General features: G+C 43.3%; 1 protein-coding gene across 1 annotated transcript in view; it reads left to right on the forward strand.

The window, feature by feature from the left end:
* The first annotated feature begins 6,124 nt into the window (after window positions 1-6,124).
* LOC309558932 (uncharacterized protein) overlaps window positions 6,125-26,567 on the forward strand; it is a 754,545-nt gene continuing 734,102 nt past the window's right edge. The window contains exons 1-2 of the mRNA XM_082262029.1: window positions 6,125-6,316; window positions 6,512-6,751. Coding sequence (XP_082118155.1) covers window positions 6,140-6,316; window positions 6,512-6,751 — 417 coding nt within the window. The 5' untranslated portion in view covers window positions 6,125-6,139. The remainder of the gene's footprint in view (window positions 6,317-6,511; window positions 6,752-26,567) is intronic.

Consider the following 26,567-nt stretch of genomic DNA (forward strand, 5'->3'; position numbering starts at 1 on the left):
TAGGTATAACATGTTTGTTATTAAAAAAAAAAAACACGAGATTTTACAAACACTTTAAAGTGATTGTAAAGTCTTATTTTTTGTAGTGGTTTTGCACACAGCAGCCGAATCCTGGACTTTTCGGGTCCCTCTTTGGCTCCCCTGGCCCCTCACTCCCTTTGAGTGCCTCCACAGCAAGCAGCTTGCTATGGTGGCACCTGAGCCAAGTCACAGCTCCTTGTATCCATTCAGACACAGAGCTGCGGTTCAGCCCCGCCCCTCTCTCTCCTCATTGGCTAACAGTCTATTTTTGATAGCAGCAGAAGCCGGTGGCACCACTGCTGTGTCTTAGCCAATGAAGAGGGGAGTCCCAGATGGCAGAGACAGTCGTGGACATCGCTGGATCGAGAGGGGGTTTAGGTAAACATTAGTGGGGCTGAGAGGGGCTGCTGCACAGAGAATACTTTTTTATCTTTATGCATAGAATGCATTAGGATAAAAAACCTTCTGACTTTGCAACCACTTTAAAGCGTCTCCGTATGCACTACACGCTTAACAGGTTGTAGATGTTTATTTTTCAAAGGTCATATTTCCTAATTTACTGTATGCTGGCTGCAATCATTTTTTCTCACAATCAATCCCTTTACTAATGCACTATAGTCATAGCAGGCTGCATGTGTTTTTTCAAAGGTCATTTTTCCTAATTGTTGCTGGCTGCAATTGATTTTTTTTCATAACCTGTCCCTGCTCACATGCACTACACTGAAAGCTGGCTGTATATGTGTTTTTACAGGGCATATTTCTATTGTTGCTGGCTGTATTTTTTTTTTTTTTAATTAAATACTAGCTATGGCAAGTTGAAAGCACTTTGGCTTTAATGAGAAAACGTATAAATACTTTGTCCATATCATCGGTGGTAATATTGATAGATGGCAGTGTGGATATTGCAAGTGTCAGTGTGCAGACCCCCCATTGTTACAGGGTGACAAAAATGTATGCAATTATTTCAATCACTCACTGTGTTGTCATTCTGAAGGATTAGGCTGGTCCCTCCCTCATGGACTGGTGATTTACATAATTGTACTTCCAGCATCTGAGCCTGTTGATAAGGAAAAAGCACTAGTCTGCAAAGCCTTTTTCCAGTGGATTTATTTATTTTTTTAAATTATTTTTATTAATTATTTCACATTTAACACGGTAACTAGGTGGACAGTATATACATACAATCATATGCATTTTATACAAACCTATACCCACAGTGGATCCAGAGGAAGGCAAAAAAAAGCATGATGCAATTTGCTCCGGCAGGGGAAAAAATTCCTTCCTTATTCCCCCAAGAGGCAATTGGATATTCCCTGGATCAACTTTACCTATAAATATTATTATCCAGTTATATTATGTGTATCTAGGAAAGAATCTAGGCCTTTCCTAAAATAATCCATTGAGCTGGCCAGAACCAAAATACCTAATATGGCAATCTTTGAGACCATGAAAATAAAGGACTCTAGTGGTAATTCAATCTATTGACTCCAATCTTAACCAAATACTTATTTCGCTTGGTGCATAAGTATGTATCCACAGGTAATTCCCAGCTCTAACCTAGAATCTACCCTGCTGTGGAGGAGGAATCCAACCATGCCTGCCAAACGTTAGTAAATTTCTTTTCACAACCGCTGGAGAGGTACTGTATGTGGCTTTATAGAAAGAGATTATACCTCTCCAATTGACCAAGCCTTTCCAGAAGGATACAGTTGGAGGAGGAGGAGCAGGCTTCTTCCAATGTAAAAGAAGAGCCTTGCGGGCATAGAATAATTGGACATTAAGTCGGGTTTTATGTGCATTAGGCGGGACCATGGCGTCCCCTAAGCCAAGAAGACACACTGAGATGGACTGAGGGATTTGCAGCTGAGCATGAGGGGTAAAGTAGATTTGGTGAAGAAATGTAAAATCTGTCAGTTTATCTCTAGCTGAGACTAGATGCTTAAATGGGTGCTCCCACATGTCATTCCAGTCTTCCCCATCAATGTTTGGGACCTCCATTTACCATCTCTCCCTACACCAGAGCATCATACAAGGAGTAGTCCTATATAATTATTTATAGGTTATTGACAGTGTTTTAGATAAAGATGCAGCTTGTAAGTAGTGATGAGCCAAAAAAACCCCGGTTCGGTTCGCACCAGAACACCGCGACCAGGGGAAAAGTTTGTTAGAACTTGCGAACTCCATTAAAGTCTATGGGACTCGACCATGAAAAATCAAAAGTCCTAATTTTAAAGGCTTAAATGCAAGCTATTGCCCAAAAAAAGTATATGGGGGTCTGAGTACTGCCCTGGTGGACATGTACCAATGCAAATTTTTTTTAAAAAAGGATCGTGGAGCAGCGATTTTAATGATGCTTAAAGTAAAACAATAATAATGAAAAATTATTTTAAATATTGTGCTTGAGGGGGGTCCCCTTAACATGCCTGTAAAGTGACGCATTTGTGCCATGTATGTAGCCTGCTGCAGCAATACTGCCATTTCTAAAGGAAAAAATGTCGTTTAAACTTGCTCGCGGCTGTAATGTATTGTCGGCTCCCGGCAATAAAGATAAAAAAACATGAGAAAAATGATGTGGGGTCCCCCCAGTATGGATTTTAAGGGGAACCCCACGCCAAAATTGAAAAAAAAAATGGCGTGGGGTCCCTCCCAAGATCCATACCAGACCCTTATCTGAGCAAGCAGCCTGGCTGGATGAGCGAGCGCCCCTCCTCCGGAACCATGCCAGGCCACTTGCCCTCAACATGGGTAGGGTGCTTTGGGGTGCCTCCCAAAGCACCTTCTCCCCATGTTGATGGGGACAAGGGTCTCTTCCCGACAACCCTGGGTTGTGGTTGTGGGGGTCTGCGGGTGGGGGGCTTATCGGAATCTGGAAGCCCCCTTTAACAAGGAGGCCCCCAGATCCCGCTCCTCCCCCATGTGAATGGATATCGTACCCTACCCATTCACCAAAAAAGTGTACAAAAAAAATAAAGACAAAAGACAGTTTTTGACAAGTCCTTTATTAAAAAAATAAAAAAATAGTGTCCCCCAATGTAAATCCTTCGTCAATCACATCACCCGCTGGACCAAAAAATAGAAAAAAAAAAAGAAGCTCTTGCCTCTTCAGATGCTTCCCGCGCAATGAGCTGTTTGAGCTTGACAGCTCTTTTATAAGAATCTGAGCGCCCCATAATGCACTGCTCAGGTGCAGTGAATAAATTACTGACGTCACATCAGTAGGGGCGGTGCTACTGGTTGGTGTCCCCATACCTTTCCTATAAAAAACCTGTCACAGCTTCAGCATCTCATTACGTCGGAGGCGTCTGAAGAGGCGGGAGCGTTTTTCTCCTCTTTTCTATTTTACGGGTGTGTCGGTGGGGCGATTTTCCCACGAACGGCTGCATTTGTTTGTGTGTTCAGCGAACACACGGACGCCCAATGTTTGAGTCGAACTTACGTTCGACTCGAACTCGAAGCTCATCCCTACTTGTAATAAGTTTTCCAAAACCAAATGGCTGAGTCTCTTTCATCAGGGCCCAAATTAGTGATACAGGCTGGTATGCATGCCGTAATTGAAGGTAACAGACAAGATATTTGTTTGTAAGGGCAAACCTGGCTTTTAATTGGTCAAAAGAGAGTAAATTTCCCTCCTGCACAATATCTCCATCTATTTTTATCCTATTGATAGCCCACATCCCTGGATCCTGTAATTCATAGAAATGACAAGGGTTCGTTCACAGCAGAGTAGAAGGCGATTTGCCTTTGAAATCAGGTTGCATCAATTGCTGGGAGGTTGCCTATGCCCTGATGGTGGCCTTCATTGATCTTGTCAATAGAAGGACATATTTACACCCTCTAGATAAAGACAATCACAGGCTTTCATATGATTCCAAAACCACTGCTTTCAACACCGTAGCTAAATCATCTCCTAAAAGCCAGGGTCATGCGAATACCATTTGGCCCGCAAGGTAATACTTATTCCAGTCAGGTAAGACCAAACCTCCATGGCTCCAGGGTTCCTGCAGCACCTTAAGACCTATACGCGGGGGTGAGGGGGACCAAAAGAAGATGTTAACAAGACCATCAAGTTTCTTAAAGTAGGATTTAGGGATCTATACTGGCGCGTGTCATAGGAAATAAAGGATGACCGGGAATACCTTCATCTTAATAAGATTTATTTTTCCTATCAAAAATAATGGGAGATATTTCCTGGCCTGGATTCTCTGCTTTCAGAATGTGATTACTGTGGTCAGATTTAAAGCCATATGGTCTTATTGGTCTACATGTGCAGTAATCTGGACTCCAAGATATGTCAATTTTGACACCCATTTCAAGGAAAGTTAAGGATCGGCTGCCTCTTTGGCACCTGTATTTTCCAGTGGATTTCGGATAATAAGATAACATGACTGCATATAAAAACAATTTACATTTTTTTTTTTATATTAAAATACTAACAAATGATGTATGTATTATTTATTATTGGCTTTAACCCTCCTCTTGTGTTAGGGTCAAAACTGACCCGTTTTCAGGTTTTGAATGTCTATAAGTATCAAATAAATTTGTTTATTGCATCAAGATTTTTTTACTTTGTCAGGAACCTCTATTTAAACAATGTAATAGAAAAATAATCCTTTTCACTAAATTATAAAATACTGTGGTGAAAATTAAGACGCTCATGGTGTTAGGGTCAATTCTGACCCAGTTATAATATAGGATTTTAGGACACTAATAAGTGCCAAAACTGAAATCATAAACACTCTCTCTGCTTAGTAACAGTGACAGCCAATCCCCTCTCAACCCTGTGAGCTGTAGTTAGGGAGGGGCCTATCTCTTTTCCTGCTTGTCTGCTTCTCTAAATAAAGTGAAGAAACATAGGACAAATTCATTTCAGAGTTGCTGACTTTATTTTACCATTTTTTAAATTTGACAATGAGAGGTATGCTATCAAAAGAAAGGTCTAGGGGTCACACCAAAAATATTAAAACCAATCTTTACCAGGATAAAGAAGCCTAACAAGGTAACCAAGAGGTAAGAAACAAATTTGATGATAAATAATTATTCAGAGGGTATTTTATGGCTGATTTAAAACACGGGTCAAAACTGACCCTAACATCATGGATAGTAACGGAATTCTGACATAAGAGGAGGGTTAAGTTTACATGTGCTTTACAAAGGTAAACAGAAATGTTTCTAAATGGCAATTAGACCCCAAAAAATTGACACTCTCATAAACTCCTGAAACCAAGCTTGACATGTTTTCTATGGAGAGAGCTTGTTTTAAAATGCTCCACCATACTATGGTACTTGCTCAGATTTTGTATTTAGCTGATCATGCTGAAATGTTTAGTGTACTGTTCTTTATGGTTCCTTTATGCAGGCATACATTCTATTCATATTCTAAAAGAATAGGTTTATTCAGAACTGAAACAATTGTGCTGTAACTGTATTCTGTAGCTAAGGCTTTGGTATGAACGTGTGTGTAAGCATAGACCAACAATTGTAACATTTAAATAATCACACACTCAAACGAAACAATTAAAAAAGATCTACACATTCTCCTTACTGGACAGAAAACAGCCCTACTCCTAAATTATGCAGCACTATATATATATGTTGATGCTGTTCACATGGCAGTGATTGATAACATCTCATTTCTTACACTTTATCAATTACATCTTCACTCTTTCACCTTACAATGGGAAAGGTAAGGAAGCTGTGTTTGACCTACCATAAGTTGCACTGTGTTTCTTTGGATGATGCAGGTCCTACTCAAGTGCATTTTAACTGAAGGCAAATCAGGTCAAATGCAGCCTTTTTCTTGTCAAATATGCACAATGCATACAGCTTATTTAAATAGAAATGTCTGTGTTTGACAAGAAAGCCTATCTACAGTCCTTACTGAGTTTTAGCTAAAAAAAACTTAAACAGCTATTATTTATATTAATATTTAAGATGTTATCAATATCTTATTGTTTCTTTTTATGTTATAGTGTATATTTACATCTGTTCGATTGCCTTCAAAAGCAAAGCTTTAAAAATTGACAAAACATAATGCTGTATTACATCTTTGCAGATCTTATTCTATGAGGACAGGAACTTTCAGGGTCGCTGCTATGAATGCAGCGCAGACTGTTCTGATATGACCACTTATTTTAATCGCTGCAACTCCATCCGTGTAGAAAGTGGAAACTGGATACTCTACGAACACCCCAATTACAGAGGTTACCAATACTACCTTTGGAAGGGAGAATATCCTGATTTCCAGAAATGGCTGGGATTTAATGATTCCATCAAATCTTGCCGGTTGGCTCCCCTTGTAAGTATGAGTAGATAGATAGATAGATAGATAGATAGATAGATAGATAGATAGATAGATAGATAGATAGATAGATAGATAGATAGATAGATAGATAGATAGATAGATAGATATTAAATAAAAGGGAAGATGCTACAAATTAAGTGTGTAATCTCATACTCAGTACTCATACTTTTTTATGATGTCTTTTTGTAGCATCGTGGTCCATTTAAAGTGAAAATCTATGAAAGAGGAGATTTCCAAGGTCATATAATGGAATTCAGTGAGGATTGTCCACATGTTTACGAAAGATTCCGTTACCATGATATCAATTCATGCCAGGTCCTTGATGGCCATTGGATGTTCTATGAGGAGCCTAACTATAGAGGACGTCAATATTACTTGAAACCTGGAGAATACAAGAGATACTCTGACTGGGGAGCTGCCAACTCTAAAATTGGTTCCTTCAGACGAGTTCATTATCTGATGTAAAATAAATAACTTGGAATGTGCTAACTGGAATATTTTATTTTGTTTTTTTCTCACTTTTTTTGGTGTTAACCAATGAGGCAGTGACTAAATGTGTCTTACTTACCCTAGCCATGCCTTCTCTATAATAGTCATAAAAAAACACAATACAGTGCAAGAATGATTTACTGTTGTAAATAATATACAGTAAATACAGTAATCACCACCACACGTACCACGTCCTAACCTCAAAATCCACAAAAAAAGAAATTCAACAGACTTTACTTGTATGCATGAAATGATACTTACAACTTCACCTAAAGAGCTTCACATTACTTCTATTTTGTATAAAATAATAGTAAAAACAAGATTATATGACATGGTTCAATGTTGATCTCTTACAGTATTGTAACAAAGCATTTATAATATATATATACAAATATATATATACATATACAAATCTCACAACTTGTATTGTTACTAGATCCATAGGGCCAATACGTTTCTCATCTACAGCATCTTTAGGACCTTATCTTGAGATCCAATAATTGAATCTAACAAGACAAAAAAAAAAAACAGATCATTGTCTGATCACAAAACATTCACTTACATCATACGTCATAATCACAGTAGATACGTCTCCACCTACGAAAATACAACACAGAAAATATAGCAGATGGATAGGAGTGGATTTCACCTTTGGTAGCAGACACTGGTGTAAGGAAGCCAGAAAATTATCAAAACATATATAGAGATAAACACCCCTTTGCCACCATATGAATATAAAAAACATCAAACAAATCCAAACATGAACATGCGTGAGGGCCGACCATTTTACCTGACATTCTTTGGACCATTCAAATTAAATACAAACTAACTACTTTATGCAAAGTTTATTGCAAACGGCATACTTTTCCTTCCATCACATGAATGACAAATCTAAACAGATGTTAAATTGCTCTGCCTTTCATATCTGAAAGCCAGATGGAAAAAAATCCAGGAAGCTGAAATATATGCCAGGAACATTGTAAAGTACATTACATATTATTGGTAATAAAGGTTGTCTGTCAACTTTTAAGTTAAAAAAAATATGAACAGGAACATAACACCAAGTATACATGTTGTGTTCAAATATATTGATAACTGATTTAGACCAACTGACGTTAACTGAGATTTTACAATGTATTCATCTCAATCTGGTGCATGCGTGCTCCCTAATCAGTCACACAAGGGTTAACCACATGTAAGCGCTATATGAACCCACCGATGATGTTTAATGATGGCAGCAAAAAAAGTCATGACTGATGCCAATGTATTTTTCCAAATTACCTGTGGGGCCGTATTAAAGCAGCCCGGGGGCCACATTTGGCCCGCGGGCCGGACTTTGGACATGCCTGATGTAGGGTATCATAGATCAGTGAGCATAACAAGACAATTAAGTATAAAACAATAATATTTTATTTATACTAAATAAAAAGATTTATCATAAAAACATCATATTGAAAGGATACGCCCGATAACAGTTTCTAGGGCTTGTAAAACCATCCAGTGTAGACAATGGTTTCTGAAAAGTCGCTCAATAGGTCTAATAGGTCTGACCCATTTGCAGAACAGATTTGTTCATGTAGTGCTTCTTTAGAGACCCTTTGTATTGGCCAACAATATCACCTAGTGAAAGAATCAAACATTGTTATCCGATCATATATGGCAAACCAGGATCAGTCTCACAGCCAATGAAGGATAACCAAACGTGAAGATTCACCCATGGAGATCCATCTTGGGAGATACCGGACTGTGTTATGGCAGGATAACAATGGGATAAGGCAGAGTTAGCCCAAATAATTAATATAAATATCAAAAATCACTTTACTCAGGCAAAGATGTAATGAGCCCTTTGCCTGCACGCTGCGCCAAACAAATCCAAATTCCCACTAGCAGAACTATCATAATTAACTTTGGTTCATAGGGGACTGACAAAGAGCCAGATCAGGCGATGACTATTTGTCAAATTGGACAAATTGTATTTCTAGGGATGACATAAGTGTGTAATATAGACCATCTACATAAATAAAACCACAGATATCTTGAAAGATTACTATACAGACAAATCATGTTGCATCCATACTGTTAACAAAGACAACACACCTGTGAAGAATGTATATACTCCTGGAAGATCATGAAACTGGACAACAGCAATGATCTAGCTTCCACAAAGCCCAAATATCTCTTTATACCATGGACTCCAATCGAAGAAAAAGATTATACCAGGCCAAGATAGAAAAGTCATTAATCATAATCAGTGATGTTTACATATTTATACACCAAGGCAATATACTAAATTAATTAACATACTCTTGCCAAAATATATGTGTCTTTAAAAATGTGTTGTCCTCAAACAAAACAAAGCTCCACTCAATAGCATGTGGTTAGACATGGATGGTTCCCTAGATTTTGCCACCCATCACATAATAAGATGGGTTTCCCTCAATGTGTCCACAACAAAATGTATTAAATGGCTGTTCTTTCAATTTAATTTAAAGAATTTCTGACTGTCTGTAACCCCAATAGGTATTGAATGCTACAATATAGTGATTTAATGTCAATTGAAGCAACCTTGAGGCAAAGACATATTCTTAAGTTTCTTCAACAGATCTTACCAAATAGGATGTAAGAAGGTAAACTTAGCACATGTAGGCACACAGATATGCATCCATCAGCCTACTAGCACTATAGATGGATGAACTTTGGCCGGGGCGGTACGCGAATGTCAGCCGCAAATTTTCTCAAAAGTCCGCGAACCGCGAGTTCGCGGTGGGCCCCATTGACTTTAATGGGAGGCGAACTTTAAAAACCTTTAGGTCATATTTGCAGCCACAAAAGACGTGCTAGCTGTGCACAAATAGTCCCAGCACATGGACAATGTCATAACAGAAGTATTGCAATTGAAAAAGTTGCCCTAAATTTTTTTTTTTTACAGCAAAAATTTTTTTTTATTTCATAAATCAGCCAAAACTGACAGCAGCCGGTAAATACATGTCTAATACTGTACATATAGGGTCCATTCACACATCTGTAAAATGGGTCCGCAGCCATTCCACAATTTGGCGGAACCTTTACAGACCCATTGATTTTCAATTCCAGTCTGAAAAATTAGGCATTCACAGGATAAAGAAGTAAGTGTCAGCCATCCCAGGCCCCAAAAATTAGCCCACATGCGTTTACCTGACAGCTAAGAACGTTGTATTCTGTGGCTGAAGGTACATTAGGCATTCACAAGATACAGAAGTAAGTGTCGGCCAGTATTGGCCCAAAAGTTAGCCCACATGGGTTTACCTGACAGCTAAGAATGTTGTATTCTGTGGCTGAAGGTATATTAGGCATTCACGGGATACAGAAGTAAGTGTCGGCCAGTATTGGCCCCAAAAATTAGCCCACATGGGTTTTCCTGGCAGCTAAGAACGTTGTATTCTGTGGCTGAAGGTACATTAGGCATTCACAGGATACAGAAGTAAGTGTCGGCCAGTATTGGCCCCAAAAATTAGCCCACATGGGTTTAACTGACAGCAAAGAATGTAGTGTATTCAATAGCTAGAGGTAAATTAGGCATTCACAGTATACAGAAGTAAGTGTCGGCCTGTATAGGCTCCAAAAATTAGCTCACATGGATTTAACTGACAGCAAAGAGCGTAGTGTATTTGATGGCTAGAGGTAAATTAGGCATTCACAGTATACAGAAGTAAGTGTCGGCCTGTATAGGCTCCAAAAATTTGCTCACATGGGTTTAACTGACAGCAAAGAACGTAGTGTATTTGATGGCTAGAGGTAAATTAGGCATTCACAGTATACAGAAGTGTCGGCCTGTATAGGCTCCAAAAAATTAGCTCACATAGTTTAACTGACAGCAAAGAACGTAGTGTATTTGATGGTTAGAGGTAAATTAGGCATTCACAGTATACAGAAGTAAGTGTCGGCCTGTATAGGCTCCAAAAATTAGCTCACATAGGTTTAACTGACAGCAAAGAACGTAGTGTATTTGATGGCTAGAGGTACATTAGGCATTCACAGTATACAGAAGTAAGTGTCGGCCTGTATAGGCCCCAAAAATTTGCCCACATGGGTTTAACTGACAGCAAAGAACGTAGTGTATTTGATGGCTAGAGGTACATTAGGCATTCACACAGGATACAGAAGTAAGTGTCGGCCTGTATAGGCTGCAAAAATTAGCTCACATGGGTTTAACTGACAGCAAAGAATGTAGTGTATTTGATGGGTAGAGGTACATTAGGCATTCACAGTATTAAGAAGTAAGTGTCTGCCTATATAGGCTCCAAAAATTAGCTCACATGGTTTAACTGACAGCAAATAACGTAGTGTATTCGATGGCTAGAGGTAAATTAGGCATTCACAGTATACAGAAGTGTCTGCCTGTATAGGCTCCAAAAATTAGCTCACATGGTTTAACTGACAGCAAAGAACGTAGCGTATTTGATGGCTAGAGGTAAATTAGGCATTCACAGTATACAGAAGTAAGTGTCGGCCTGTATAGGCCCCAAAAATTAGCCATTCAATGGTCATGAAATGCCTTTTATGCCGCTGTATTTAGCGAAGACAAGGACCAGGAATTGTTGTGGGTGGATGGCGGTCTGGCAGATATTTGTGGCCTGTCAAGAGGGATTTCAATGAAACATGGTCTACTGGTCACATGTGTTGAATTCCTCAGAGATCCATGCCTCATTAATTTTTATAAATGTGAGGTAGTCTACACTGTCATGAGCTAGGCGATATCGGTCACGATCCCCCTGCTGCGCTGAACGTTTTTTCGGACAGGACGGGAGGCAAGCCAACAGTTCCATTGCAAATTGTGCAAGCTCTGGCCAGAGGTCAAGCCTGCCCAACCAGTAGTCCATGGGTTCATCACTCCTCAGAGCATCCACATCGGCCGTTAACCTGATGTAGTCGGACACCTGTTGGACACCTTTTTTTACGCTCCAACATTTGAGCCACAGAAGCCTGCCTTTTTCCAGAACAACGTGATGACGGCATCATGGAAGGTGGAGTGTTGGACAACTGTGAGGAGACAGGAGAATAGGAGAAGGAGAAGAGGCTGGACCGTGAGAGTCTGGAGTGTGGCTTTGTGGGTTCTGACGGTGTTGCTCCAACTGGGCTCGGTGATGGGATTTCATGTGCCTTCTTAAGGTGGTTGTCCCTAGGTGAGAGTTGGGCTTACCGCGACTTATGCGTTGACTGCAAAGGCTGCAGATGGCAACACTGTTGTCAGCAAGGGACACATTAAAAAAAGCCCACACTGCGAAGCCATGTGACTGTACATGGTTGATGGCTCGCTCCTGATACATTTGCTGTCTGCTTTGTACCTCTTTTGCAATGCAAGTTCTGCCTGCCTCTCCTCCGTATCTGCCGGTCCGTCAGTTCGCCAGATCTACAAATAATTGGCCAGTAACTGTTGTCACTGTGTGTAGCACAGTTAACACAGCAAAAGAGGCCACATTTTTGCAGGACTAAAATACAATCTTAGAAAAGTATACTGTTAAATAACACCTCACTTCAATCTGTGGTATTGGGGGGGCCACAGGTTTATCACACCAGTTCTACAAATAATTGGCCAGTAACTGTTGTCACTGTGTGTAGCACTGTTTACACAGCAAGAGGCCAAATTTTTGTAGGACTAAAATGCACTCTTAGAAAATTATACTGTTAAATAATACCCCACTTCAATATGTGACATTTGGGGGGCCCACAGGTTTATTACACCAGTTCTACAAATAATTGGCCAGTAACTGTTGTCACTCTGTGTAGCACTGTTTACACAGCGAGAGGCCAAATTTTTGCAGGACTAAATCACACTCTTAGAAAATTATACTGTTAAATAACACTCCACTTCAATATGTGGCATTGGTGTAGCACACCAGTTCAAAAAATTGGCCAGTGAGTTTGGCGCTGTGTGTACCAGACTTCACTCAGCAAACTAGGCAATAGTGTTGCATGACACAAATACACTTGAAATAGTTTACTCAGAAAACACCCCACTTCAATATGTGGCATTGGGGAGGAGCATTGGTGTAGCACACCAGTTCAAAAAATTGGCCAGTGAGTTAGGCGCTGTGTGTACCAGACTTCCCTCAGCAAAATAGGCAATATTGTTGCATGACACAAATACACTTGAAAAAGTTCACTCAGGTAACACCCCACTTCAATATGTGGCATTGGGGGGGGGGGGCACAGGTTTATCACACCAGTTCTACAAATAATTGGCCAGTAACTGTTGTCACTGTGTGTAGCACTGTTTACACAGCAAGAGGCTAAATTTTTGCAGGACTAAAATGCACTCTTAGAAAATTATACTGTTAAATAATACCCCACTTCAATATGTGGCATTGGGGGGGCCCACAGGTTTATTACACCAGTTCTACAAATAATTGGCCAGTAACTGTTGTCACTCTGTGTAGCACTGTTTACACAGCGAGAGGCCAAATTTTTGCAGGACTAAATCACACTCTTAGAAAATTATACTGTTAAATAACACTCCACTTCAATATGTGGCATTGGTGTAGCACACCAGTTCAAAAAATTGGCCAGTGAGTTTGGCGCTGTGTGTACCAGACTTCACTCAGCAAACTAGGCAATAGTGTTGCATGACACAAATACACTTGAAATAGTTTACTCAGAAAACACCCCACTTCAATATGTGGAATTGGGGAGGAGCATTGGTGTAGCACACCAGTTCAAAAAATTGGCCAGTGAGTTAGGCACTGTGTGTACCAGACTTCCCTCAGCAAAATAGGCAATATTGTTGCATGACACAAATACACTTGAAAAAGTTCACTCAGGTAACACCCCACTTCAATATGTGGCATTGGGGGGGGGGGGGCACAGGTTTATTACCCCAGTTCTACAAATAATTGGCCAGTAACTGTTGCCACTGCGTGTAGCACTGTTTACACAGCAAGAGGCCACATTTTTGTAGGACTAAAATACACTCTTAGAAAATTATACTGTTAAATAATACCCCACGTCAATATGTGGCATTGGGGGGGGGCCCACAGGTTTATTACACCAGTTCTACAAATAATTGGCCAGTAAATGTTGTCACTGTGTGTAGCACTGTTTACACAGAGAGAGGCCAAATTTTTGCAGGACTAAATCACACTCTTAGAAAATTATACTGTTAAATAACACTCCACTTCAATATGTGGCATTGGTGTAGCGCACCGGTTCAAAAAATTGGCCAGTGAGTTTGGCGCTGTGTGTACCAGACTTCACTCAGTAAACTAGGCAATATTGTTGCATGACACAAATACACTTGAAAAAGTTTACTCAGATAACACCCCACTTCAATATGTGGCATTGGGGAGGAGCATTGGTGTAGCACACCAGTTCAAAAAAAGATGTGAGTTAGGCGCTGTGTGTACCAGACTTCACTCAAAAAAATAGGCAATATTGTTGCATGACACAAATACACTTGAAAAAGTTTACTCAGATAACACCCCACTTCAATATGTGACATTGGGGGGGGAGGCACAGGTTTATTACACCAGTTCTACAAATAATTGGCCAGTAACTGTTGTCACTGTGTGTAGCACTGTTTACACAGCGAGAGGCCACATTTTTGCAGGACTAAATCACACTTTTAGAAAAGTATACTGTTAAATAACACCCCACTTCAATATGTGCCATTGGTGTAGCACACCAGTTCAAAAAATTGGCCAGTGAGTTTGGCGCTGTGTACCAGACTTCACTCAGCAAACTAGGCAATATTGTTGCATGACACAAATACACTTGAAAAAGTTTACTCAGATAACACCCCACTTCAGTATGTGGCATTGGTGTAGCACACCAGTTCAAAAAATTGGCCAGTGAGTTTGGGGCTGTGTGTACCAGACTTCACTCAGCAAACTAGGCAATATTTTTCAATGACACAAATACACTTGAAAAAGTTTACTTCAATATGTGGCATTAAGGGGGGGGGGGGCAATTGGTCTATCACACCAGTTATAATACATTATAAATGCCTTTGTCACTGTGTGTAGTGTTGCTGCAGAAACGCTCAGTCTCACCACCACACCTTTCACAATGCTGCACAGTGCACAATATTAGTACTAATCCACTATAATATGCTTTCTACAAAGTATATTATACTGTGGATTACCGCCCTCACCCCCCCCCCTTTAGTGCACTGCTCAGCAATACCAAAAAATGTGCAGCCCTTTACATGACTTTTGTGGACATTGACAAAGCGATTTCTGTGCGACTGCAGCCGATATCTAACTGCCCCTAAAGCAACCACAGAATACCTGGCCCTCATGTTAAAGAGACTGTAATAGACACTAAAACGACATTGGAGCATTTTAAATGACTTTTGTGGACATTGACAAAGCGATTTCTGTGCGACTGCAGCCGATATCTAACTGCCCCTAAAGCAACCACAGGATACCTGGCCCTAATGTTAAAGAGACTGTAATAGACCCTAAAATGACATTGGAGCATTTTAAATGACTTTTGTGGACATTGACCAAGCGATTTCTGTGTGACTGCAGCCGTTATCTAACTATCCCTAAAGCAACCACAGGATACCTGGCCCTCATGTTAAAGAGACTGTAATAGACCCTAAAACGACATTGGAGCATTTTAAATGACTTTTGTGGACATTGACAAAGCGATTTCTGTGCGACTGCAGCCGATATCTAACTGTCCCTAAACCAACCACAGGATACCTGGCCCTCATGCTAAAGAGACTGTAATAGACCCTAAAACGACATTGGAGCATTTTAAATGACTTTTGTGGACATTGACAAAGCAATTTCTGTGCGACTGCAGCCGATCTCTAACTGCCCCTACAGCAACCACAGGATACCTCTCCCTAAGCTCAAAAGATACTAGACCCTATACCGAAATACCAGCCCTGAGAAGGACTTTTGTGGACATTGATAGAGCGATTTGTGACTGCAGCCGATCTCGAACTGCCCCTAAAGCAACCACTGGATACGTGTCCCTAACCTGAAAAGAGACTGTAGAAGGCCTATACCGAAATACCAGCCCTGGAAAGGACTTTTGTGGATCTTCACAGCGCTATATGTGTCTAGCAAACTCTCCCTAATGAGCACAGCAGACCTCTCCCTACACTGGCAGAAAGCGGAATGTGAAATGGCCGCCAGGTCAGGTCTATTTATAGTGTAGGGGGACTGTCCATGTGCTGGAATGTTTCAATTGGCTGTCCCGTTCCACCTGATGGCTGTGTCATGGGTCAAAGTTCTCCCCAATGTAAACAAATATGGCCGCCGCGAACAACGCCATGTGTCTGAAAATTCGGTGGGTAGCTAACAAGCAAAATTTGCCGCGAACCGCATGGCCATCTCTATAATTGGGTGCCTGAGAGAACAGAGGAGAAAAGTGAGACGGAGGCACAATGAGGCAGGATGTCCTCCAGGAGCCGGCTTAAGGGCAGCCACCCTATTGCATCACACCACAGAGCTCCACAGATGCAGGGCACTGCTAACTCCCCGCTGACTTCCAAAAGTTCATTGGTGTAGGCTTTTTTCAACACATGTGCAGCAGACCGCAGCATTTGAAATCTTTATCTAAAGTGGATCAAGCATGGCCAGAACACCAGCGGCTTGGTCACCACACGGTTGACAAGACATATGAGGACCTGTCAAGCAGTCTGTTGGCAACAGCACCTGAAAGACCCACATCTTTAAAAAATGCAGATTTCTCATTGCTCCTCATCTGGGATCTCTACCCCTACTATACCTTAAATCCTCTCAAAAACCTGCACTGAGGGGGATGATGATATAGAAAAGGGTGCCACAGGTACTTGCACCCAATCTGACAGCAGTACATCACCTGTTGATTTGACCAGCAAGCAAATTTCAGTACCCCAATTGCTGAACTGTAAAAAAAAAAAAATACTGTCCCAGCCATCCACATGCTCAGCGTCTAAATGCTACCTTGGCCAAAATTCTAGCACTACAACTTCTGCCTTTTCAGCTGGTAAACTCTGCTCCCTTTTGTGAATTTGCAGAATGCGCTGTACCACAGTCACAGGTTACCTAAGGCCATTCCAGCTCTGTACCATCATGTGGAAGGCAATGTTTTAGGCCTCGTTAGACAGAGCGGTCAGCAGCAAGGTTCACATTACTGCTGACTCGTGGTCCAGCAGGCATGGTCAGGGACATTACAGTTCCTTCACAGTACACTGGGTAACTCTGCTGGCAGCTGGGAAGGATGCAGGACAGTGTTCAGTGCTGGAGCTTGTTCTGCCACCACGTCTCCAAAACATTGGTGGTGATTCAGCCACATCTGTCTGCTCCACTTCCTTCTCTTCTTCTTGCTCTATGGCCTTTTCTGCTGAATTGTCCTCTGAACCAGCAGTGCTCCCTAAGCTTTCAAGGGGGTACGCAAGCAGTCAGGCTAAAAGATGTGGTCTAAGGAACAGGAGCCACACCGGGCCAGAGATTCTGTCAGCTCTGCAGGGGCAGCTTGAGCCAGGAATGGCTGTATGAGACAATGGCACCAACCTTCTCTCTGCCCTCTGACAGGGACACTTGACACGTGTTCCATGCTTGGCACATGTCCTGAATTTGGTGGTGCAGCGTTTCTTGAACAGGTACCCGGGCTTACTAGATCTTCTGAGGCAGGCCAGAAAAGTCTGGGGCTATTTCCGGCGGTCCTACAATGCCAATGCTTGGCTGGCTGACATTCAACGGGAATTCAACCTGCCCACCAATCATGGGCAGGTCACCTCATTTGTGATATGCCCACCAGGTGGAACTCAACATTGGCAATGCTGCAGCAGTTGCACGCGCTGCAGAGGGCTATCAATGAGTACTTGTGTGAGAATGGCATGAGGACAGGCTCAGGGGAGCTTGGCTTCTTTTCACCATGCCAGTGGCTGCTGATAAAGGATGCATGCACTGTCCTGTCACCATTTGAGGAAGCCACAAGGATGGGGAGCCACGACGATGCATGCATCAGGGACACTGTCTTTCTAGTCTTCTTGCTGGAGCACACGCTTCATGGAATCATGGACAGGGCATTTGAAGGAGAACAGCGGGAGGAAGAGGAGGACTTCCTTTCTTCACAAGGCCCCCTTTATGCAGATAACATTCCTGCAGGGCCACAAAACACAGAGGTGGAAGAGGAGTAGGATTGTGGCAGCATGGATGTAGAGGATAACATGCAGCAGTCTTCAAGGAAAGGGTTTTCATTCCCCAGAAACCCCCAGTGTTGTACGTGGCTGGGGAGAGGATGCTCCTGACAATATCATCCTTAGTGACCCAGAGGACTCACTAAGAATCTCATGCCTCCTCAAACTTACGATGCATGGGCTCCCTGATGCTGCAAAGCCTGTGAAAGGACCCGAGAATTCGGGGTATCAAGGAGAGGGATCATTACTGATTGGCAACCCTTCTTGATCCATGTTACAAGGGTAAAGTTGCAGAGCTCATCCTGCCTTTGCAGAGGGAGCAGAGGATGAGACATCTTGAGGACGCCTTAAAGAAAAATTGTGAGGAGTTACAGTGTTCAGGCACCACCAACACCCAAGGCCCACTTTTTCTGCACCTGTATAGCAAGTACATGTAATTTCAATTTTTGTTTCTAATTTTTAACAGCAGGGCCTGTCCCTGCGCCCAGCAAGAGTAACTGTGAGGGGTTGTGTTCAGGCACCACCAACTTCCACGACCCAATTTTTCTGCACCTGTATCACAGTTACATGTAATTTCAATGTTTGTTTCTAATTTTTAACAGCAGGGCCCGTTTCTGCACCCAGCAAGAGTAACTGTGAGGGGTTACAGTGTTCAGTAATGGGTGAATAGAGATGTATAGAACTGTTCGCCGGCGAACAGTTCCCGGCGAACTTAGCATGTTCGCGTTCGCCGCTGCCGGCGAACATATGCGATGTTCGGTCCGCCCCCCATAAGACATCATTGAGGCAAACTTTGACCCTGAACTTTACAGTCAGCAGACACATTTCCAGCCAATCAGCGTACCTCCCTCCCACACCCTCCCACCTCCTATAAATAAGCAAGGGCAGCATCCATCTTAGATCATTCTGAAGCAGTGTGTGTAGTGAGAGTAGGGAGAGCTGCTGCTGCTGCTGCTGCTGCTGTTAAGCTAGGGACAGTTAGTCAGTGTTCCTGGTCTTGCAGTGTTCTTGGTCCACTACTGCTGTAATATCAGCACCCCAAAAAGCCCTTCTAAGGGCTGGTATTTGTGTTTTTTTTTTTTTTTTTTTATATATATATATATATATATATATATATACCTAGCGTCCCCAAAAGCCCTTTTAAGGGCTGGTAATTGAGTTGTTTCTTCATATATATATATATCTATATCTATCTAGTGTCCCCAAAAGCCCTTTTAAGGGCTGGTAATTGAGGATTTTTTTATTTATATATATACATATATATATATATATACAGTGTCCCCAAAAGCCCTTTCAAGGGCTGGTAAGGTAATAGATTTTTTTCTTTATATATATATATATATATATATATATCTATTGTACACTGCAGTTGCCTGCCCGCTGTGTGTGAGAGGCCACAGACCTACCACAGACTGTACTGTGTGCACACCACACTCATTTCGGGTGGCACAGGCACAGTACCTGGCATTTTAAAAAATATTTTTTTTTCCTCTGTCATAATTGCAGTGAGTGCTGTGTCAGGTCCACAGAGTGCACTGTACCCACTGCAGTGCACTGCCCACCACTGATATATATACGTTGGCACAGCATCTTGTTGCAATAAATTGAAAAAAAAAATATTTTTTATTATTGCAGTTGCCTGGGCTGCCAGTGACTGTCAGGTCCACAGAGTGTACTGTGCCCACTGCAGTGCCACTGTGTGCCCACCCACCACTGATATATAAGGTGGCACAGCAGCTTGCAAAGTAAAAAAAATATATATTTTTTTTTAAATTGCAGTTGCCTGGGTGCCAGTGACTGCTGTCAGGTCCACAGAGAGTGTACTGTGCCACTGCCCACCCACCACTGATATATAAGGTGGCACAGCAGCTTGCAAAGTAAAAAAAATATATATATTTTTTTAAATTGCAGTTGCCTGGGTGCCAGTGACTGCTGTCAGGTCCACAGAGAGTGTACTGTGCCACTGCCCACCCACCACTGATATATAAGGTGGCACAGCAGCTTGCAAAGTAAAATATATATATATATTTTTTTAAATTGCAGTTGCCTGGGTGCCAGTGACTGCTGTCAGGTCCACAGAGAGTGTACTGTGCCACTGCACACCCACCACTGATATATAAGGTGGCACAGCAGCTTGCAAAGTAAAAAAATATATATATATTTTTTAAATTGCAGTTGTCTGGGTGCCAGTGACTGCTGTCAGGTCCACAGAGAGTGTACTGTGCCACTGCCCACCCACCACTGATATATAAGGTGGCACAGCAGCTTGCAAAGTAAAAAAATATATATATATTTTTTAAATTGCAGTTGCCTGGGTGCCAGTGACTGCTGTCAGGTCCACAGAGAGTGTACTGTGCCACTGCCCACCCACCACTGATATATAAGGTGGCACAGCAGCTTGCACTCATAGTACAACAGTAACAACACATTAAAAAAAAAATGACAGGCAGAGGCAGGCCACCCCGCAAGGGCCGTCGTGGTCGTGGTGCTGTGATTTCCTTAGGCCCTAGAATAATGCCCAGTGTTCAGAGGCCACCACAGACCCTGAACTCAAAAAATTCTGAGGCCATAGTTGACTGGCTTACACAGGACACCCAATCGTCTACAGCTTCCGCTCGGAACCTTAATGCACCATCCTCCTCCAGCTCAGCTTCGGGCACCTCTCAATTTACCACTCGCCAGCCCGCCGGCACCACCACCAACACTAGCACCACAGCCGCTTCACTTGATCCGTCAGAGGAGTTATTTTCACATCAGTTTGAAGAAATAAGTGATGCGCAACTATTAGTGCCAGAGGATGTAGATAACGGGGATATGTCTCAGTCAGGCAGCATTATACACATGGACGTACATTGTGATGATGATGATGTTGTACCTGCTGCCTTTGCTGAGTTGTCAAGTGAAGCGGCTGATGATGACGATGTGTCTGTGGATGTCACCTGGGTGCCTGCTCGAAGAGCAGAAGAAGAGGGGGAAAGTTCAGATGGGGAGACAGAGAGGAGGAGGAGACGAGTTGGAAGCAGGGGGAGGAGGTCATCGCAAGGAGCTAGTGGCGCAGTCAGACAGCATGTAGATTCGGCACCCGGGGTCAGCCAGACAGCACGCCAATCAACGCAAGCTGTTGCCACCACCAGAATGCCGTCCTTGCAAAGCTCAGCAGTGTGGCATTTTTTTTGTGTGTCTGCCTCTGATATCAGCGATGCCATTTGTAACCTGTGCCAAAAGAAACTGAGTCGTGGGAAGTCCAACACCCACCTAGGTACAACTGCTTTGCGAAGGCACATGATCTCACATCACAAACGCCTATGGGATCAACACATGAGTAAAAGCAGCACACAAACTGAAAGCCACCATCCTCCTCCTGGTCCAGCATCTTCAGCCACGTCAACCACTGCTGTCCTCCATGCCCCCTATCAACAACCCGCCCCTCCGCCTCTCACCTTCAGCAGTTCCTGCTCGTCACCTGCCCACAGTCAGGTGTCTGTGAAGGAAATGTTTGAGCGCAAAAAGCCAATCTCGCAGAGTCACCCCCTTGCCCGGCGTCTGACAGCTGGCTTGTCGGAACTCTTAGCCCGCCAGCTTTTACCATACAAGCTGGTGGAGTCTGAGGCCTTCAAAAAATTTGTCGCTATTGGGACACCGCAGTGGAAGGTACCCGGCCGAAATTATTTTTCACAAAAGGCAATCCCCAACCTGTACTCTATTGTGGAAAAGGAAATCATGTCACGTCTGGCACACAGTGTTGGGGCAAGGGTCCATCTGACCACTGATAGCTGGTCTGCAAAGCACGGTCAGGGCAGGTATATAACGTACACTGCGCATTGGGTAAACCTGCTGGCGGCTGCCAAGCATGGAATGCGTGGCTCTGCTGCAGAGGAGTTGGTGACACCGCCACGACTTGCAGGCAGGCCTGCTGCCACCTCCTCTACTCCTCCTACTCCATCCTCTTTGCTAACCTCCTCGGCTGAGTCCTCTTCTGCTGTTGCGTCTTGCTCCACACCAACTGCACCCCCCCAGCTCCCCAGGGGCTATTCCACATGCCGGATACGACAGTGTCACGCCGTCTTGGGGTTGACTTGCCTGAAAGCAGAGAGTCACACCGGACCAGCACTACTGTCCGCCCTGAATGCACAGGTGGATCAGTGGCTGACCCCGCACCAACTGGAGATCGGCAAAGTGGTGTGTGACAACGGGAGCAATTTGTTGGCGGCATTGAATTTGGGCAAGTTGACACATGTGCCGTGCATGGCACATGTGTTGAATCTGATTGTGCAACGTTTTGTGCAGAAGTACCCAGGCTTACAGGACGTCCTCAAGCAGGCCAGGAAGGTGTGTGGCCATTTCAGGCGTTCCTACACGGCCATGGCGCACTTTGCAGATATTCAGCGGCGAAACAACATGCCAGTGAGGCGCTTGATTTGCGACAGCCCGACACGTTGGAATTCAACACTGCTAATGTTCGACCGCCTGCTCCAACAAGAAAAAGCAGTCAACGAGTATTTGTATGACCGGGGTGCTAGGACAGCCTCTGCGGAGCTGGGTATTTTTTTGCCACGCTACTGGACGCTCATGCGCAATGCCTGTAGGCTCATGCGTCCTTTTGAGGAGGTGACAAACCTAGTGAGTCGCACTGAAGGCACCATCAGCGACATCATCCCATATGTTTTTTTCCTGGAGCGTGCCCTGCGAAGAGTGCTGGATCAGGCCGTAGATGAGCGTGAAGAGGAAGAGGAAGAGTTGTGGTCACCATCACCACCACCAGAAACAGCCTTACCATCGATTGCTGGACCTGCGGCAACACTGGAAGAGGAGTGTGAGGAAGAGGAGTCAGAGGAGGAATGTGGCTTTGAGGAGGAGGAACACCAACCACAGCAGGCATCCCAGGGTGCTAGTTGTCACCTATCTGGTACCCGTGGTGTTGTACGTGGCTGGGGGGAAGAACACACCTTCAATGACATCAGTGAGGACGAGGAATTGGACATGAGTAGCTCGGCATCCAACCTTGTGCAAATGGGGTCTTTCATGCTGTCATGCCTGTTGAGAGACCCTCGTATAAAAAGGCTGAAGGAGAACGACCTGTACTGGGTGGCCACGCTACTAGACCCCCGGTATAAGCAGAAAGTCTGTGACATGTTACCCAATTACCGGCAGTCGCAAAGGATGCAGCAGCTACAAAATAAGTTAAAAACTATGCTCTACACAGCGTATAAGGGTGATGTCACAGCACAACGGGAATCCAACAGGGGAAGAGGTGAAAGTAATCCTCCTCCTACCACCACAACCACGCCGGCAAGGACAGGACGCTTTACAGACGTCTTGTTGATGGAGGACATGCGGAGCTTTTTTAGTCCTATGCATCGCCACAGCCCTTCGGGGTCCACCCTCAGAGAACGACTCGACCGACAGGTAGCAGACTACCTTGCCTTAACTGCAGATATCGACACTCTGAGGAGCGATGAACCCCTTGACTACTGGGTGTGCAGGCTTGACCTGTGGCCTGAGCTATCCCAGTTTGCCATTGAACTTCTGGCCTGCCCCGCTTCAAGTGTGCTGTCAGAAAGGACCTTCAGCGCAGCAGGAGGTATTGTCACTGAGAAGAGAAGTCGCCTAGGTCAAAAAAGTCTTGATTACCTCACGTTTATTAAGATGAATGAGGCATGGATCCCGAAGGGACTGACAGTGGGGGATGCATTTGACTAAAAAAGGCCTGGTGATGACTGAGATGCCTTGGCCTAAAAATGGTCCACACGCTGCTGTATATAATCATTCTCTGCATGCCGGATGACTTACGTGACGTCTCCGCCACCAACTACGGTTCAAGCAGCAATGTTTTAGTGCACTTTCTGCCTTAAAACCTCAATTTTTCAGGCCGCTGCTACAGCAGCGGCTGCAACAATACCTACTTTTTCATGCATGTGTACATGCCTAATTTTTCTGGCCTCTGGTGCTACACTGTGGCTGCAAAAAAACAAAAAACAAAAAAAAAGGCACATACATGTGTCAATTCCCCTTCGTGATCGTTACCTTGTCGTGGTGAAGGGGCTTGCGTATCACAATGAAGCGATCACCTCTAGGATTGTGTTGGCACACCCCAGATGATAAGGTCGTTGCTTCATTGTGTACAGACCAAAAGCGATCCGCAGGATAATTTTTCATAAAAAAAAACATTCATTTTCTTTCATTCTTTCTGCGGAGCTGGGTATTTTTTGGCCGCGTTACTGAATGCTCTTGAACAATGGCTGTAGGCTCATGCGTCCTTTTGCAGAGATGACAACCCTGGTGGTCAGTCGAACCCAAGGCAACATCATCGACCTCATCCCATATGCGTTTTTTCTGGAGCGTGCCCTGCGAAGAGTACTGGATCAGGCTGTAGATGAGCATGAAGAGGAAGAGTTGTGGTCCTCATCACCACCAGAAGCAGCCTTGTCGTTGTCAATTGCTGGACCTGTGGCAACGCAGAGAGAGGAGTCTGAAGAAGAGAAGTCAGAGGAGGAAGGTGGCTTTGAGGAGGTGGAATACCAGCCACAGCAGGCGTCCCAGGGGGCTTGTTCTCACCTTTCGGGGACCCTTGGTGTTGTATGTGGCTGGGTGGAGGAAGAGACCTTCAATGATGTCAGTGAGGACAAGGAACGGGACATGGCTAGCTTGGTATCCAACCTTGTGCAAATTGGGAGTTTGCGGTTGTGCAAATGGACTGACTGACTGTTAAACGGGGAGTTTGGTCTGTCAGAGTTTGGTCTGTCACTGTGAAGCGGGCGACGGGCGTAACCCTTACACTACTTGACCGATAAAACATCATACCTGATCGTATTCACACACTGGATGTTTTAGTGCTGGTTTACACTGCCGCTACCACTAAAGTAGCGTCGCTTCCAGTGCGACTTTGGCGCGACTTAGCGCGACTTTGGCGCGACCTCATCGCGAGGTGACTTTTTATTTGGCCAATCACAATATCATGTTTTGTGACCGTCACCTAATTTCCTTTTCCTGTTTTTTGTTTTACATATTTCCCCATGTGTGCAGTGTTGTCTGTGTCATAGCTCAACTGATAGGCATGTTTGCCTTGGCATATCATATTTCAGCTTGCCAGAAAGAAAAAAAGACAGCTGGAAAGACACTGCATTAGTTTTCTACTAAAAATCATAAGAAAAATGCTGTTTTTTTTTAATGTTGTGGACATACTACAGAGCTGAAACTTGACAGGTACACTTTTTAGACCCCCCAGACACTAAATACAAAAAATGACATGCCTGCCTAAAAAAATGCCCGATAAATGCCTGCAAGAGAAAAAGCCAGCCGCAGAGAAGCCGTATTCCTGAAAATATAAGAAAAATGCTGTTTTTTAGGGGTTCTGGACATGCTACAGAGCTGAAACTTGACAGGTACACTTTTGTGACCCCCCAGACACTAAATACAAAAAATGACATGCCTGCCTAAAAAAATGCCCGATAAATGCCTGCAAGAGAAAAAGACAGCCGCAGAGAAGCCGTATTCCTGAAAATATAAGAAAAATGCTGTTTTTTAGGGGTTCTGGACATGCTACAGAGCTGAAACTTGACAGGTACACTTTTGTGACCCCCCAGACACTAAATACAAAAAATGACATGCCTGCCTAAAAAAATGCCCGATAAATGCCTGCAAGAGAAAAAGCCAGCCGCAGAGAAGCCGTATTCCTGAAAATATAAGAAAAATGCTGTTTTTTAGGGGTTCTGGACATGCTACAGAGCTGAAACTTGACAGGTACACTTTTTAGACCCCCCAGACACTAAATACAAAAAATGACATGCCTGCCTAAAAAAATGCCCGATAAATGCCTGCAAGAGAAAAAGACAGCCGCAGAGAAGCCGTATTCCTGAAAATATAAGAAAAATGCTGTTTTTTAGGGGTTCTGGACATGCTACAGAGCTGAAACTTGACAGGTACACTTTTGTGACCCCCCAGACACTAAATACAAAAAATGACATGCCTGCCTAAAAAAATGCCCGATAAATGCCTGCAAGAGAAAAAGCCAGCCGCAGAGAAGCCGTATTCCTGAAAATATAAGAAAAATGCTGTTTTTTAGGGGTTCTGGACATGCTACAGAGCTGAAACTTGACAGGTACACTTTTGTGACCCTCCAGACACTAAATACAAAAAATGACATGCCTGCCTAAAAAAATGCCCGATAAATGCCTGCAAGAGAAAAAGACAGCCGCAGAGAAGCCGTATTCCTGAAAATATAAGAAAAATGCTGTTTTTTAGGGGTTCTGGACATGCTACAGAGCTGAAACTTGACAGGTACACTTTTGTGACCCCCCAGACACTAAATACAAAAAATGACATGCCTGCCTAAAAAAATGCCCGATAAATGCCTGCAAGAGAAAAAGACAGCCGCAGAGAAGCCGTATTCCTGAAAATATAAGAAAAATGCTGTTTTTTAGGGGTTCTGGACATGCTACAGAGCTGAAACTTGACAGGTACACTTTTTAGACCCCCCAGACACTAAATACAAAAAATGACATGCCTGCCTAAAAAAATGCCCGATAAATGCCTGCAAGAGTAAAAGACAGCCGCAGAGAAGCCGTATTCCTGAAAATATAAGAAAAATGCTGTTTTTTAGGGGTTCTGGACATGCTACAGAGCTGAAACTTGACAGGTACACTT

This window comes from Pelophylax lessonae (genome assembly GCF_965119305.1).
Source record: "Pelophylax lessonae genome assembly, chromosome: 6".
NCBI lineage: Eukaryota > Metazoa > Chordata > Amphibia > Anura > Ranidae > Pelophylax > Pelophylax lessonae.